This window comes from Cataglyphis hispanica, chromosome 6 (assembly GCF_021464435.1).
Source record: "Cataglyphis hispanica isolate Lineage 1 chromosome 6, ULB_Chis1_1.0, whole genome shotgun sequence".
NCBI lineage: Eukaryota > Metazoa > Arthropoda > Insecta > Hymenoptera > Formicidae > Cataglyphis > Cataglyphis hispanica.
Genome location: NC_065959.1, coordinates 1,868,858 through 1,887,008, shown reverse-complemented (window position 1 = coordinate 1,887,008; position 18,151 = coordinate 1,868,858). Strand labels below are relative to the sequence as shown.

The 18,151-nt window shown below is 28.3% G+C and overlaps 1 protein-coding gene across 4 annotated transcripts; it reads left to right on the top strand.

The window, feature by feature from the left end:
* Positions 1 to 813: 813 nt before the first annotated feature.
* LOC126850466 (hexokinase type 2) lies at positions 814 to 18,123 on the top strand. 4 transcript variants are annotated; one of them, XM_050593513.1, is made up of 7 exons: positions 814 to 994; positions 14,383 to 14,545; positions 14,947 to 15,302; positions 15,793 to 15,892; positions 16,161 to 16,515; positions 16,718 to 16,988; positions 17,194 to 18,123. In XM_050593513.1, the coding sequence occupies exons 1-7, from the start codon at positions 935 to 937 to the stop codon at positions 17,269 to 17,271; spliced, it is 1,383 nt and encodes a 460-aa protein (XP_050449470.1). In that variant the 5' UTR covers positions 814 to 934; the 3' UTR covers positions 17,272 to 18,123. The 4 variants fall into 4 exon arrangements, with proteins under 4 accessions (XP_050449470.1, XP_050449469.1, XP_050449472.1 ...); XM_050593512.1 differs by lacking the exon at positions 814 to 994 and adding an exon at positions 2,556 to 2,784; XM_050593515.1 differs by lacking the exon at positions 814 to 994 and adding an exon at positions 10,307 to 10,607.
* Positions 18,124 to 18,151: the final 28 nt, after the last annotated feature.

Sequence of the window (18,151 nt, the reverse complement as noted above, 5' to 3'; positions counted from 1 at the left end):
AACAGATTCGAATTTATATAAGATAAACTTGTCAATTTTTTTATGAACATTTGAAAGAAATAAAAGCAACATTTTAAAATCAAATAGAATCCTGAATAAATTTGAGCTCTTTTCTTATCAAATTATTATTAATTGCAATGATCTTCCATTTACTCTCGGTCAAAATCGTTTACTGTTATAAAAACCTAATAAAATGCAATAAAATTTCAACTTTCAAAGAGAGAAAAAGGATTCAAGAATTCATATGCAAATTCATTTTAAAAATCAAAAACAACTCGATTATTTTACTTTGCAAGTATAAATCCAGAAATCCGGATATTAAAATGAATTCCCATTCATAAGTGCGTATTAAAAATGATCTTTCATCTCTCTAACAGATCAGGATTTCATCATCTACGATCACGTCTTTGGATTCTGAAACGATTTATTGTATTCTTGAACTAAGACTTTTGCTCCTGTTGAGTATTCTCGAGTTCTGAAATTTATGAGTCACAATCAATAATCTTTGGACCGGAGTCGACGTCAGAATAATCGCAAATTTTTTCTTCTGGATTTATCTTCCGTCTTATGTTTTGTATCTCGAAGTAATCGCGAGAAGTTTAAACTCCTTTAAACTACTCTATCAGTCAGGTTCGAAACCTATTTTGCGCGATGCTTAGTCCCATCTCTACTTCTGCTCTCGCCTAAAATACTCTGAGAAAACACGTACGCGATGAAAGCGCATCTACATAATCACACTCGAAGCGAGACGCACACAATCAAGGATCAAGCTTGGCTATATTTGTGACCGTGAACAACACCGGCGCAAGTGATGTAAGCCCGCAGTGATCCCGAAAGAGTCGTGATTACCTGTCGCTAATCACGACCTCCATCGATATTTATCATATCTCGCTCCCGTATTCTCATCATTTTTTTTTTCTTTTTTTTCTCGCGAATGATGACCGAACAAGCCTGGGATTATGTCGGGGAGAAATGGGAGCACATTGACCAATCGGTGAGTCAATGATCTCTCCCTCCCTTAACATCCTTGACCCTTGTTGCGTAACTACTATGGGTTTTTTGTGCAAATTATTAATTCTTAACAGACACAATAGATCTCCTGAAACAGATCCAAATGATCCTCAATACTTTACAAAACAGTGTGCAAAATTATTCGCATTAAGACACTGCAATAATAGTAAACGCGATTTCCTATGTGCTGCGAAAAAAAACTTGGAACAAAAATCGCGAAACCGATCGCATTATTTAATCTGATTCCTGAATATATAATCAAGAAATATTAGATTATATTCATTTATAAATTTTGGATAAATATTGCATATACATATATGTATATAAAATATAAATTTTATAAAAAAATATTTTAAAATGAAGAGATTTTATACATATATATATATATATATATATATATATATATATATATATATATAATCTCTGCATTCTACAATAATTTTATATAAAATTTATATTTTTATTATTCCTAATGTATGCTGTTAGCAGCTTTTTTTATAAATGTTACCTATAAACAATTATATGCAAAACAAAAAAGGAGAATTAAGTCATACAATAAAAAAAAATATTGAAAAATCCTTTTGCTTCTTTTAAATCAATCCAAAAATTTTCTTGTAACTATCTAACACAGTAAGAATCAAAAATATTGTATCATTAAATAAACTATGTCTATTTTTAAATACATGTACTCTTTATTAGTATTGTAAAGATATGAGTTTATAGCACATATTAAAGATACGATTTTATTGAACCATTTATGTTCAATCGTGATATGGTGTAAATTCGCATTTTTTCTCTCGCTTATTAAAAATTAATTTGTTCTATCCTTAAATGATGTGTCGTCTTTAGTAATTCATTGTTAAGTCGCTTCTTATCTTTATGACGAGAGATATAAACAGAAAGAAAAAAACGTAAATAAAAAAACACTCTTTAATCTCTTAAATAGACTTAAATACAATTGTATTATATAATAGATAAAAAAAAATATTTAAATTTTGGAGTGATAATATGTTTATTTTGCGAGACATTTAAATTTCGAGCCAGTTTACATGCTGGCACATACAGGTCTACTCAGACATAGAAGGATTCTGTCGAAAGGAAAAAGGCGGGAAAATTAAAATTTTCCGAATGCATTTTTCAAGCGATACAAATTTCAGCTGCAAAACAATGTTAAGAGAACATTTTTTCAACTTTCTGAAAAATCCACAGGGGCTTTCGCGCAGAAATGTAATTAAAAACGCGACATTTCATCATTTTTTTCTACATCTTTAATTCCTTCGAAGAAAGTGGCATCTTTCCCATTATGAACAATATTTCTCATGTATTATTCCCTTTCTTACGATTTGCGATTCCAGAATTTTTGGCGATATTGTTGATTTCGGCTAGTGCCATATTGATTTTCTGTTCTCGTATGTGTGTGTGTGTGTGTGTGTGTGTACTATACTTTGAAAGGATACTTTCAGATGGCGCTAATAACATGCTGACCAAAATTATTTCGTAAGAATTTGTTCAGAGTCAGATACCTACTGATATCACTCTCAGATAGTCAATGAGCGGGCAGTGCAATCATTCGTGCAAAGACTAGTCGCGGATTCAGTTTTGCTAGGAAAGTGTAAGACAGTGGAAAAAGTCAAGGTCAAAGTATCAAGGTGAATTCTCGAAATGAAGACGAAAAACAGGTCGTTATTCAGTAAACTATGCAAGTGTTACAGCAAGAAAGACATATCGCGTAGATGTGAAAACGAGGATTTGCATCCAAGTCCGACGATCGAGGTAATTCATGTTTTTCTTTGTATAGAATGTCAGGAGAAAAGAATGCATCATTATTATGTGGACGTCATTATTGAAGGAATTTTTCGATATTCTATTTGTTTATAACTGTTTCCTTCTTGCTGCAAAAATCCTAATTTGCACACATGGGTCAATTAGTGAAAAATTTAGATATGTATATTTTAATTTTAAGAATTGACACTATTATGTAAAAAACTTGAGAATTTTTTTACTGTTATGTAAAAAATTATATTACTCAAATTTTCAGTTCAGCTCTTACACAATACTTAAAAATTTTATCATTTTAAAATCAGCTATACTGATTACTTGCAATTTTTATATTAATATTAAAATATTCCATTAATAATTTTGTTTAATAATTAGAGATTAAACTCTAATAGTTGAATAGATCTCATAGATCCAATGTGATAACTAAAATAGACAGCAAAAAATAGTATGTTCACGTAAAAAATTTATTGTAAAATTAATTAAAAGAAATTCTTATTGTTATCTGGATTTATATAAAGTTGTGTAGAGATAATACATTATATAGAGATTATTTATAAATGTTATATAAAGAATCCAAACAATAGTATATATGAGCTATTATTATGTAATAAAAATCAGTATTTTATATAAAATTTATATATACTAGAGTTTTTAAATCTACTCTAATTAATCGAAAATATTAAACTATATATATATAAAATTCTTTTTTTTTAAAAGATCTATTTTGAAGATCATTCCTTTAACTTTATTCTCAGTATTCTTTTTGTCAGTAAGATTATTGTATAAAAATAAAATAAAATAAAAAAGAGAAAATAAAAGAAAAAATAAAAAACATAAATTATATATATTATATATATTATAAAAGTTCGTGTTTGTTTGTGTAATTAATCTTTAACTGAGACTCTTTTTAACTAATAATTTTTAGCTGAAGACCTATAATGAAGATTGAAACTAGTTCCGCTACGGAGAGTAAATTTTATGATTACTGACAACAAAATCATATATTACAAATGTATCATACATCAATGTTTGAAAGCTTATAGTTTGAAATTATTTATTGTTGAATATTTTATTTCTATCTTATTTGTACTTTCGCCTTTAATATCGATTTCTAAAAATAGTTCGTTTATTTTGAAAATAACCGTACGCTTTTAACACACTTCATTACAGTAATTACTTATGTCATTTAATATCATTCATTTGTAATGTTTCTTAAGAATCATATTCCTTAAAAAAAGTTATTGCTTCTTGTAAATATGGAACATGGATATATACTTGGAGCGAATTTGGTATATAATTTTTATATAATTAATAATAATTGTATACACATAATTACATCTTACAATAAAATAAAGAAGCATTTATATTTTTGACTAAATACAACTAGAAATATGCGATACATATTGCATAAAATAATTGGAAATAAATAAAAATATTTATATTGAAAATAAAATAGATCCAAAATTATATAATTGAAAATCATTGGAAAAAAATAATTAAAATTTTTTTTAGAAATATATCTCTATTTATATATAAGATTGTTCATATGTCAGCTAGCTAGCACAATGATTCCAGCCAGTTACGGTGCTAATCCGAAGACCTTGTTGTAAGAAGAGTGACAAAATGGAAATGTGCACCCCGGAAGTGTCTAAACAGGCAATCCATTCTTTTTAATACTTTACTTAAATTGTATAAGTTAGATTGGTTAGAAAAAATTAATGACAAAAAATATTTAATTAGATTTAAATATTTAATTAGATGGAAAGATATCGAAAGTATTGGAAAATTAAAGATATCAAAAATTATTATCAAATATTATTAAGCATTGCATATAAAATATTGACTTTGAACATTTCAGTTTTATTAAGTACTCTTATAAAATAAATGTTCGCTGATAATTCAATATTTTTTATTAAATTTTTCTTAAATTTCTGCAATTCTTTAAAATTAAGCTTGTAAAAAATTGGAAAATTCATTTAACATTATTCTTTGATTTTAAAATCAGATATAATATGTATAGAGTAATTAATGTAAAAAATGTATATTAACGCATACTTTAACATTCAGAATATAAAATTATTTTTGATTTTTTTAATTTTCCATTTTTATTTAAATTTTCTATATTTTATCAAATTAAGATTGTTAAACTGGCTTCTTATGAAAGAGAGTAAAGAGAAATATTATTAAACTTTTTAGATCATGCATAGATTTTATTTTCTATGCAGAAAAATATGATGATATATTTAATCTGTGAAATATAAAATATTTCAAAAAAGCAAGGATTCAAAATCCTGCTTGTTTAAAATAAACAAAGAAGATTGATATAATCAAATTCACATTTTCTATAAGAAATGGTATAAATGATGAATTAAAATGAAAACAAATTTGTACTATTAATTTGAAAAAAAAAATCATAAACATTCTAAAAGCTGATCGTTGTTTGTGCATATTTTTGTCGGCGCGAATGCGTTTCGATAGATGAATATCGCTTGAATCAGTAAATATAAAGCGTGTTTTGCACGTTTACGCGTAATATTTGATATGACAAAATATAACTTTAAATCGGAGTATATACTATATAAAGTATATAAAGTATATAATATCGGTCTGCTAAATAATAATAAAACATTTGACGTGCTAGTACGTTTCTGTCGCATGACGTCATTAACATTGAATATTAATCATGCGTTACGAATCTTATCTCCTTTAGTTCGGCGGAAAGCGTGAAAAAGAATTCTCAGTATGCCACATTATAATGTTATCATACAATTTTCTTTTTTTATTTTGGAAGAATCTTCAATGTTTTCCTCTTGAATATAGGAGATTAATTCGTTATACGTTCACACATGATTAATCGAGACGCTGTAACTTGATGCCACCATTGGCTGCATCAACAATTGACCATATTGCCATACGTCACATACTTTTACTGTGCACAATACATATAAGTAATGAGTGTAACAACATCGTTCTTTTTGCTGATAGCTATTATATAACATCGCGACGATCCTGTTTCGCGCGGTGTCCAAAGCGTTCACTATGAATTTTCTCTTCACTTGCTTCGATTATATATGATTATAAAATGTATTCTCGTTATATTAGATATGAGATGTTCAACAACAGGATAAATCACTAAAAATTGTTATTTAAAATATTAAGTCGTTGCATATGAAATATCGAACTTTCAAAAATTTCAATCTCGTAGTTTGCTCTTTTAAAGCAAACCAGCGATAGCTAACAATAAATATCATATATTACGTTAAAGTAACATGACTCTTACAAAATGAATTTTTTGTTATATTTCTTGCAAAATAATTGCATAATAATTGCTTTGTATAACAGTAAATAGTTGTGAAAATAATTTGTGTAAATAATTTCTATAATGTTTCTTAATAATTTAAAAATCAGATATGCATATTCGGGTTGAAAATATATAAATCTAAAAATATATAATAAAAATATATAAAAAATATATAATAAATCTATATTCTCGATTTTAAAGACGCGTTACGTCATATGTGCAGTAGGTCACGTACGTAAGCTGTTCGGACCGTTTCGGAATGCGTACGTGAATGTTCGAGCATACGCTTTTTCCTCGGAGCAGGTATATCCCTAAAATACCTATGTCTGAATAATGTTTATCCTGCCAACAGATTGGATGCTCCATATGTATATCATATGATTGCGCGCGCACTCCGTATGTCACATGTTAGCTGCACATGTGATAGCGCCAGCTTATCTACAACTTTTTTGGTCAATTTAGAGACCCATTGATCGTCGCAGAAAGATATCGATTGTGATTTATTGACGTTTTACCCCAAAATTGATTGTGATGCAGTTAAAGAACATATCATTATGATAACCCTAACGGAATGATGATATCGGGTCTTGTAACAATCTTATCTGAATGATGATGCGGACTTTGATCGTCGTCGAGATAATTAATGTAGAAAAAAATAAGAGATTATATGTATACGCAAAGGTCTTCGTCCGGACGATGTTTATCGAAACGCAAAATTGGCCGTTTCCGTTTGAAACCAATATAAATATAAATCCGTCAGATAAACAATATAATTGAGTGCTGTTGTTATCGCTCTTATTGCGCAGAGTCACCGATTATCAATTATAGCTTTGTCAAGGGTTATCGTCATCAAAGAACCCGCAAGTTAAATGGAAAAACCGTCTGTCCCGTTCGTTTCGGTGTTTATAAACAAAATCGAGTTTTTAAACAAATTATTTTTGAAATAAATTATTACTAAAAATCTCCACAATTAAAATATACATAGTTGACTGTTGCATTCTAATATAATATAAATACAACTTTTTAATATATATATATATATATATATATATATATATATATATATATATATATATTAAAATGTAATAAAAAAAAAATAATTTTATGGTATATGTAATTTTAAATTTCTGTTATGTAGCACGAAATATAATGCAGAAGAATTTAAAAAAAGTTCTCAATAATTATTTTTATCATAAAAAAATTTTATTCTCGATGTTAAGAGTACATGTAAATTTAAAAAAATATATTTCAGATATTACTCTTAACATAATTGTCTCAAAATTAAGTTTAAAGTTTTACACTAATTTTTGTTTTTAAAATGTAAAATGTTGTAATTTAAAATAGATATATACATATGTATAGAATACTTTATTTTAAGATTTTTTTATTTATGTTAATCGTAAAACAATTAAACAATTAAAATAAATATATAATGTTAGAATATGCAAAATATATCTCGCGTCTAATAAAAGTGTTATTAAAGAAACGCATATACAATGGCATAGATTAATACTATGTTATATCTATAATATCATGTAACACTATACTTATCATATCTATGTATTATAATCCTCTGTTTGACATATACTCTTCATAATTAGATTAACATGCAAAAAATGACGAAATTAAATCGCACCAATAACCCGTGACTAAGCAATCGCTATCTTATCGGTCGTTGTTTATCAGTTCGGCTTAAGTTTATTGACAGATAGAGAGGTATAAGTCTAAACCGGAAAGGATTAACGTCTTATAGTTAGCATGAAGTAATTTCTTTCGCAGAATCAAAGATAACGTAATGCTACGTATAAACCGTGCAATGTTGCATTGCATGATGTAAAAAATAATCTCAAAATTAAAAAAATTCTCAATATTATTAAAAATTGTAATTACAAGATACAACTATAAAAAAAATATTGTTTTCATAATACAATATTTAATTAATTATGTAATTTTTAATTATTTATTATCAATATATGTATTCATGTATTTACTGCAATTTTTTAAAACTACTAAGAGGATACAGAATAGGAACAGAGAAGGGAAAGAATAAAATTGTATAAAAAAAGAAAATTATAAAGTTTGTAAAATGTAACAAATATTAAAAAAAAAGAAAAGAGAAAAATAAAAAATATAGCTTTGGAAAAACAATATAGAAGTTAGTATTAAAAAGAACAGAAAAGTTTATGAGACACAATTTTGTCTCTCTAACCGGAGAAACTCTGTGACATCATTAACGAAGGATTGAACGGGCGAGCCCTCGGAGACGTCCAATCGCGACTGGACTTTCACTCCCTCGCATTCGAATCTGCCGAAACATTGCATCATCCTTTAAATTTAAAAGTTCCGTCTCGCACAACATATTTCATCATGCTGATGCAATTAGCTTCAATAAACACTTCGAAATCAAATCATTAATTACATTCAATATATCTCTGTTATCTCATAATGCTGAAACTCGCTTAAAATGCGATTTTTTCACTCACAAGAATAATCCAAATTAATACAATTAATCTGAATTAATACATAAATTTCACCTAATACTTGCATCAAGAATGCTATAAAATAAGTTTTAAAACAAAACAAGAATTAAATATTTAATTATTTCCGAATTTAATGCGATATTTTATCAAATAATAAATTCAGCAATTGAATTTAATTATATGTTATATTTAATTGTTTTGTAATTATTAGCACCGTTTGCTACATAAAACATTTTTCTTTTTCTGTTTTTCTTTCGTGTATTTCTCTTCTCTCTCTCTTTCTGTTTTCTCTTGTTTTTTTTTTTAGATAAGAAAGATTTTTTGGATAGAAAAGACTTGATTTTTTCTGAAATAATTAAAGCGATACAAAAGAACAAAAATAATGGATCCTGCCATGTTAAATAATTAACAAAAAAAAAAAAATATAAAGTGTCTGTTGGTCAATCAACTTAATACTGATATCAATTATATTTATACAATGATTTCAGGGAATAACAGTTCCAAAAAACATTTGACCCGTTTGCCCTTGCCGTTTGCAAAGACGAGCCTCCCTCTTAATAGCGAGGGGAAAGTCACCCCTCTTTCTCTGCTATCATTGCTACCCCACGCGTGTCCCTTTCCATCTCTAACAGATTCAGATACAGTGCCGACTCATGACATTAATATTTGGGCGATCTTTATTTTACGATATTCATATGTATTTAATCGAAAATTAACATACAATTGAAAAATAAATAAAAAGAATAAGAGAATTCTAAAATATAAAATATTTCTCAAATAAAATATTTTCATTAAGTTTATTAAATATTTTATTAAGTAGGATTATTATATTAAGCAAGTAAAAAATTCGATATTTAATTTTATTAAATATTATTATTGTAAAATTTATAATTAAAAATTTTCTATTCAATTAAATATGTTTATAAAATTCACATAAGCAATCAAATAATTTAAAGAGAAACTTTTAGACATTTATTTTTATTATATAAAATTAATTAAAGAAATATTTTAATAAAATAATTTTCTAAAATGTATTAAAACGTGTATAAATTATTTAATTAAATCAACAATTTAAGTTTATTTAAATTAAATTAAAATTGCCAAATTTCGATTTAAACTCCGATAAATAAAATGTTCACTCATAATTCTGCAATAAAAATATGAATTTCGAAAATATGTATTTGTACAAATAAAAAATTCGAATAATAAAACAAATTAATAATAAACGAATAAATCTTCAAGTACTTGGAAATGTTTACACATTTGTTTCTGCGCTTATCTCGTTAATCATATTAATTACATAACTTGCATATTCATGTGTTTATAGTATTTACATATACATATATGTATATAATATATTACTTCATATAGTGTATTTTCAAAATAATATAAAATAAAACGTGATAATCTGAGGGAAATCGAAAAAGACAAAGTATCATCAGAAAAATCCGAAGATAAATGAATAAAAAAAAAAATTGACTTTAAAGTTGTAAAATTGAATCTATCGGAATTCGATATTTATGCAATGATTTTATAGAATAGAATATTCTATCAAATATTCTATCTTCGCAGAAAAGCGACATTTTTTGCATTAGTTTTTAGAAAAATCACGGGCGAGTCGAGGAAGCGAGTCCATCACTGATACTATTGCCTCCTCCATGGCCTCCTTTTGCCCCACCGTGGACAAGTTCCATTCCCACCACCAGAATTGTTCTCGTGGGGAAACTGGGGAACAGGCGCCGTCGTTCCAGGCAGTCGTGATATAAAGTTCGCAGAGCTAGTAACTCTTGCACATTTGTCAGAAATCGGAAAAAACTTCACTTCCTAGTTGAGCTGAATTAATAGCTCTGCTCGAAGCGTCCACGAAGTCAATGTAAAAAAAAAAAACGTCACGACACGTGATCTAATTTGCGTCTTTCCGCTGATCATTCTAATCAGCAACCACGAAGCTGCTCGAGGGCTGCGCTACCGAGTGCGAGGTTGGGAGGGCCATGAAGACATCCACATTATTGTGCAGTGACTTGATCAAGCAGGAGGTGAGCAAGTGATCGGAAAGTGGAAGGTTAAAAAAGGTTTAGAGGGTAAAATGTGTATCTGTGTATGTCTGTAGTGTGACATCATATATACTTGGATTGGAGGATGTTTGAAAGAAGTTTGGTAAGTTAGGAGCAAAAACAGAGATGTTATCGATTAAGAAAATAGATGTGAAAAACTTTCGATATCTTTTATAATTATATTAGCGTGCGTATAATATAATTTCTATATATCTAAATTAGATAACATAATTATGTACACATACGTCATCTGTCATTTCAAGTTTTGTTAAGACTATCATCATTTATTACAAAAAAGAAAAAAAAAATGATAGAAAATCTTTATGAATTTTGTGTGATAATTGTTTTTTTAAACTAATTGTATGAGTTATTTATGAATTTTGTGTGGTAATTGTTTTTTTTAAACTAATTGTATGAGTTATTTATACGAGTGTCGAAAGGTGTGCTAAAAGAACAAAGTGTTTTAGATATAAAGTTGAATATTTAAATTTTGAAAGGTTTTCGAGGGAAAGTTAAAAGATTAGAAGTGAAACTCGAGACATGAGACCGAAAAAAAATTATTATTATTATTTTTTATTCCTTCAGCACTCTGACAATGACATTAATTGCCTCAAATATAAAACTATAAAATATAAATAAAAAGAAAATAGAGATATGGAATTGTATATAAAATTTGTGTATATAAAATTTTATATCTCCTCTAAACAATTCTATCTTATGAAATATTCGTATGAGATAAATACTTTTTGATAATTAAATATATAATACTGTTAAAATAATATAATTTTTTTCTAAAGATATATTCTCTTTTATACTACATTATATACTATATTATATGTTTAAAGTGAACAGCATTCAAAGGAAAAATCAGAAAATTAGAGAAGCAAAGTTGAACAGGTTTAAAGCAAAAGCTTTTTGAACTGTAAAGCATTATTATTTGAAAAAAATAATTGCATATGTGTGCATGTAATATTGTGTGAAATGTAACATTTGTTTAGAGATTAGCGATTTTAAGAAACAAGGTTAGTTAGAAGATTTGAAATGCCATTGTAAAAATCTTAGAATATAATATAATCTATTTACTTTTATAACAAATTAATAAATTATAATATATTAATACATTTGGAAACGAGGAAAAAAATTTTTAAATGCCAGAGTAGCCAGTTTCACAGATAAGATTGACCTGAAGATTAAAAAAAAAAATTAGAAAGAAGGTTGCGATATGGAAGAGGAAAAGAAATGGAAAAAAATGATATGGTATTTTTACATAAAAAGACAAAATAAATTTCTTGTCCATTTGTATGTAAATTAAGATAGTATGATGCAAGAGGTGAAAGGCGAGAGACAAGGTTAGATAAATAAAGAAAAAACTAAACTTATGGTAAAAGATAAAAAAACTCAAAAATAATAAAACAAAAAAACATTGGAAAATATAATGTAATAATTTTTTTAATATTAATTATACAAATTAAAATATTAGAACCGATATCAAAAATAAAATAAAGGATTAAATAGTAAAAGAGCGAAGGTAGAGGAGAGTAAAGTGAAAAATAAAAATTAGATAGCAAAAAAATAAATAATAATAGATTAAACAATAAATGATGGAACAAATTATGATAATTTTATTCCTAAAATATTGGAAAATTTTATGATTAAATTTCTTTACAAATATATTTCCTTTTTAAACTTTGAAAAATTTAAATGAGTGGCAAAATATTATTTTAGTAAAATTAAACAAAATTATCTTATAATTACAATAAATTAAATATCATCAGTTGAACCGTTTAATGTTGGAAATATATATCCCAAAATATGTCATCTTTATTTTTCGCTAAAAATTTATGAAGATAAAAAGAATCTGGAAAATTGCTATTAACAAATTTTTAAGAGACAGGAGCTTATGATTATAATTGTGTGCAGAGATATTACGATACAACAAAATTAATCCCGCTTAAGAAATGTATAAACCATGTCTCTTCTAAATGTCAACGATGACGACGTCAATAGTGCGATAACGGAATCATTTGATTGTATTCATCGAGAACCATATCGTGCGTTTTTTTACCTTGTGATATGCAAGTAATAATAAACAGGAGCAGGTGATTTAATGACTCTTACTGCTATGAAATACAATGGGCAAACGACATTTTGCTAATTAAAAAAACTAACAATTTTATTGAACTTTTATATCGTTTTATGTATTCGTATAGTTTACTTACATGTGATAATTATTTCAACGATTAACATCGACGACTGATGACAAAAAAATATATTTTCCGGAAACAACTTTCCATATGATATTGATTATTTGTCATTATGTAATGAATACAGTATACGCATACAGTCACATAATTGTTGAAAACAATGAAAAGGTGGTCCATTATGATGTTTCACTATTCTTGTTTTTTTTCTTTAATTGATTGACAACATATAAGAATGTTTACCTTCTATTCTATATTTAAAAAAATAATATTTGCAACAAATATTTGAAATTAAAAAATAATTAAATATTGAATAATAAAAAAAGACTTAAAAAAAATTTCTCTCTAATTTAATATACAACAAAAATATCTTCTATTTACAAAAAGATATCAAACATCCTGTATATTAATTCTCTAATTATGACTTCTGTTTATATTTAGAATTATGATACCCGCTGACTGATATCCATCGACTGATAAAGTGGTATCTACTTTCCATACATTTTAGAATAATAATGATCACCTGTGTGTGCAACAGGTATCGCTCACGAAGAATTAAGAAATAAAACTGTATTTAAAAAAAAAACATAACTTAAAACTGCATGAAATTTCCCGTCAGAAATTATCAAACACGTGTGTTATATGTTCCTATAATATTATCATAGACTTTGGTTTCTTAGAATTTATTTAGATATTAGGCTGCAAATATGCTAGCCAGTTGTAAAAAAAGTTTTAACTCGAATTTTCAATACATATTATGCCACGTGCATTATCCACTACTATGATATCCTTTGTATATCATGCTTGTATTCACTATAATCGTAGTTGCGTGAGTATTGCACATTCATCTATGTTATTCATTCATGATAAATCCTATTGGCTACCGGGCGGGTGTGTCAGTGACGTCACAGATCGATGTTTCATTCTGGTGGGAGAATGAGTATAACAAATCGGCGGGAAATATAAAATTTTCAATATCTTCTAATTGTTTCGAATATTTTTTATTGTTGAATTAAATATATTTCTGCTATTTTATTAAATAAAAGTAGAGAAAAGAAAAATATAAATAAATAAAAAAAAAGTAAAAAGTACACAAGAGGAAGAGCATATAAATATAAAAATAAATGTTGCAATATAAATGTCCTCTTATCAATAAGCTAAAAATATATTATATATATAATTTAAAATCCTTCCAAAGATCAATATATATAAAAAAAATCAATGTATAGTTTATAGTTTATAGCTGTAAAGTAAAGTCTATTTCAAAATAAATATTTATTAACTCAAGAAATTTTAGAAATTTTTTGATGAATCCGGGATATCTCATGGAGTTAACAGTCTCGCTTGATGCCATGAATCGATAGCGAAAGAATCAATCATCTCTCGCGTTAAAAGTTTCTCGATATTATATGCGCATCAGTAAGAGCAAGAATGTTATGCAACCTTTCGCGGCCGCGTTCGCGATGCGCGTGGTATCGAAGGACGATTCAAGGTCACCCAATAACTCTGCCGTGCGGATCGATAACGAGTCTCATCATTCGTTTCTCTATTCGCAGATACGAGATGCCTGCAAGGATCTTGTTCTGTCCAACGATCAGCTCCGGGTCGTCATGCAAAAGTTCACTGACGAGATGAACAAGGGTCTATCGAAGGCGGGTCATGATGATTCAACTGTCAAATGCTACACCACTTACGTGCAAGATCTGCCAAGCGGCACCGGTAAATAAAAAAATGCGTACTGCCAACGATACAAGTCGCATTACGTTTTTCAACTTTCTTACAGTCCCAAAAGAAAAAAAAGTTCAAAATAAAATAAAACTTACAAAACACAGAGTATAATTCATGTTACTAAGAAGCAAGTAATTTTTCACGTAAAAATAAGTTGAAAATATAGAGAATAAAATTTTTTCGCATCATTTAATTTTCGTTTATCATATTTTAAAGTTTCATTTATGAAGAAATTGAAAGTAAAAGTTTATCAGATACGCGTGCAATTATATTATTTCATGAAGAATTGCGGATAAATCATTACGAATATCTTTCTTTGCGATAATTAACGATATTTGCAGTTATTGAGATACATTTATATCAAATTAATGTCAAACGTTTATTTATTTTAGAGAAAGGCAATTTCCTGGCATTGGATTTGGGTGGCACAAACTTTAGAGTGTTGTTAATCACACTGGATGGCCAAAATTTCGACATGAAAAGCAAGATCTATGCGATACCACAGAGTTTGATGCAGGGAACCGGTACTCAACTGTTCGATCACATTGCTCAGTGCCTGGCATTGTTCGTAAAAGATTTAAACCTGCAAGATGAAGTACTGCCCTTAGGCTTTACCTTCAGTTTCCCTTTGATGCAATACGGATTGACAAAAGGTCACTTGGTGAGGTGGACCAAAGGTTTCAATTGCAGTGGAGTAATCGACGAAGACGTTGTCGCCCTCCTCGAACAAGCAATTAGCAGAAGAAGAGTAAGTGTGCGAATACTATAAAAAAACATACAGTTTCGATATAGTTTGATATATTATGATAATTTATTATGAGATAAAAAAAAATAGGTAAAAGCATCGAACGATTATATTGCTGATTCATTATAAAATAATTGCTGTCTTTGAGTTAAATAAATATAATTTTAATGTTTTCTCTTTATAAAAGATTGAGAAATAATTGAAAAACAAAATATTTCACAGAAAGAATATTTATATAGTCGAATATTAATTTTAATTATAATTCATTTATATTATAAGTATAATTATTTATTAATTAATCTTTATAAAATACATTACGGTTATAAAAATTAATCATTATGTGCAAAGATGTATTAAAATGGTAAAGTCATATATATATATATATATATATATATATATATATATATATATATATATAATTTCTAATATTAGTATATAATCTTTAATACGCAATATATCATATATTTAATCATTCAATATTTTTCGCCCGTAGGACGTTAACATTGATGTATGCGCAATACTAAACGACACCACTGGTACCTTAATGTCATGTGCTTGGAAAAATCAAAACTGCAGAATCGGTTTAATTGTCGGTACGTATGCAATTTACTCTTGCATCGATGACAAGAAAATTTCGTACAATATTACAAAATTTTCTTATGACCGTAATATTATTAATATGAATTAATTAGATGAATAAGTTGTGTATTTCGATCTAGATAAATTTTATCTGCAAGTCTAATTGTCAGACTACATAGGGGAAGAAAATTGTTGAACAATGGAAAAATAAATTTATCGAACTTTCTCTCTCTTTCTTTTTGTAAATACTAAGCACATCAGTAAAGCTTTCTACATTTACAGGTACTGGAACCAATGCCTGCTACGTCGAAAAAACGAAGAATGCACAATGTGCAATTCCGGGCAACTATTTTGAAAACAAGCCCCATATGCTCATCAACACAGAATGGGGTGCATTTGGTGAAAAAGGTGTGCTAGATTTCTTATTAACTGAATTTGACCGCGCCATGGATGAAGCCACCATTAATCCGACAAAACAGATATTTGAAAAGATGATCTCAGGAATGTACATGGGTGAGCTGACGAGATTAGTTCTTGAAAAATTAGTAAACGCCGGTCTTCTCTTCGGTGGCAAATCCCCAAGTGATCTTAAAAAGCGTGGCAAGTTTTTCACCAAATATGTCTCTGAAATTGAAAAGTAAGTACTAATTGGATTTAGATATAATCGTTAAGATTATTTTAATCAATCGCGTTCGATCCGTAGCATGATTAAGGTCGTAGCACAGACTCGCTATTTATTGGCGATTAAATCTATATAATAAGCCGCGTGTGATTAATTGAGGATTAAAATGTAAAAAAACTTCGAAAGATAGAAAATATAATATTTATGAATTTTTTAGCGATCCTAAGGGAAGATACACAAATTGTCGAGAAATTTTGGCCGAACTGGGACTGCGAAATGTGAGCGATCAGGATTGCGAGAACGTGAGATACGTTTGTTCGATAATATCAAGAAGAGCAGCGCATCTGGTGAGCGCGGGAATAGCGGCGTTAATGAATAAAATGGGCGAGGATAATGTCACTGTAGGCATCGACGGCTCGGTGTATCGATTCCACCCGCACTTCCACGATCTCATGACAGCGAAGATAAGCGAACTCCAGTCCTACAAGGTAAGGATAAGAGATGATTATAAATTTATGATCTCATCATAAATATAACAAGAAACGAGATGTACGTCTCTCATTGATAACGATATATCGCAGAGAAGAACTGCAGAGATTTGAGTGCAAGATGTAAAATCAAGATTTTCTTATAATGAACAAAATAACATTTCATTTCCAATGATTTTCAGTGAAAATTTCTTTTTTGTTGTAGTTCGATCTAATGCTCTCGGAAGACGGCAGCGGCCGTGGTGCAGCTTTAGTCGCCGCAGTTGCATCACAGAAGCGGTGAAGACGCGGTTGTCGGTAGTGAGATAGAATTGAATTATGTATAATATAAAACCGACACAGACAGCGATATGAGAGAATTGATCTGAATGAATGATGAGTGAGTGAATATGAGCGAGAGCGAAGAGAGATTTTTCTCTACGTTTTAGTTGCATTTTCTACACTATATATCCTTTTTCCTTTAAATTTATTTAAAATCATTCTAGGTTATTATTCTAAGGCTTCTCCAAAGTCTGAATAATTTGCTAGTCCGAAAAAAGGGTTTGCATGTAAAATATATGAGCATTATACTATGATCCTTTTTTCGATAAAAAAAGATTTTAAAGTAACACTTATATATAGATACATCTGCCTTCTTTTGAGTGTAGAAAATGCAAGAAAATGCAGTTTAGAAAGAACAAACAGAAAAATTGCGCGACGAATGATTCTTGTACATAGAGCACAAAAAATATAACTTAGCGTATTAGAGTACTAAGTGAATACTTAATGTTCTTTCAAGAAACCAGGAAAAATCGAGAGTATAGATATCTCTTCTGCGGCAGTCAAGTACAATATTCGTTAATTAACGTGATTTGTTAATAATTCGCATGTCCAATTGTTACCGTAATTGGTTAATCATCTCGTAACTCTTCGATGAGAAATTAGTGAGAAAAAATTAGATGTGCGTAAACAAATCGAAAAACTGTCAGATAAATTTAACTGACTAAAAGAATGTCGAATAATCGTTGTTAATAAATGTCATTGAGTGCAAACGAATTTAATCTATAATATGCTAAATTGAACACGTGACATCATATTGATTGTAAAAAACGACAAGGAATTGGTAGAATCGAGAATAAACACAGTTCTCCATCAATATTTAATTGAGTAATGCTTCAGTTGTT

Coding starts and splice junctions, on each gene's coding strand:
- LOC126850466 (XM_050593512.1), top strand. CDS start 2,674: ATGAAGACGAAAAACAGGTCGTTATTCAGTAAACTATGCAAGTGTTAC. Junction 16,516..16,717: donor TATGTCTCTGAAATTGAAAA/GTAAGTACTAAT, acceptor TGAATTTTTTAG/CGATCCTAAGGGAAGATACA. Junction 16,989..17,193: donor GCGAACTCCAGTCCTACAAG/GTAAGGATAAGA, acceptor TTTTTGTTGTAG/TTCGATCTAATGCTCTCGGA.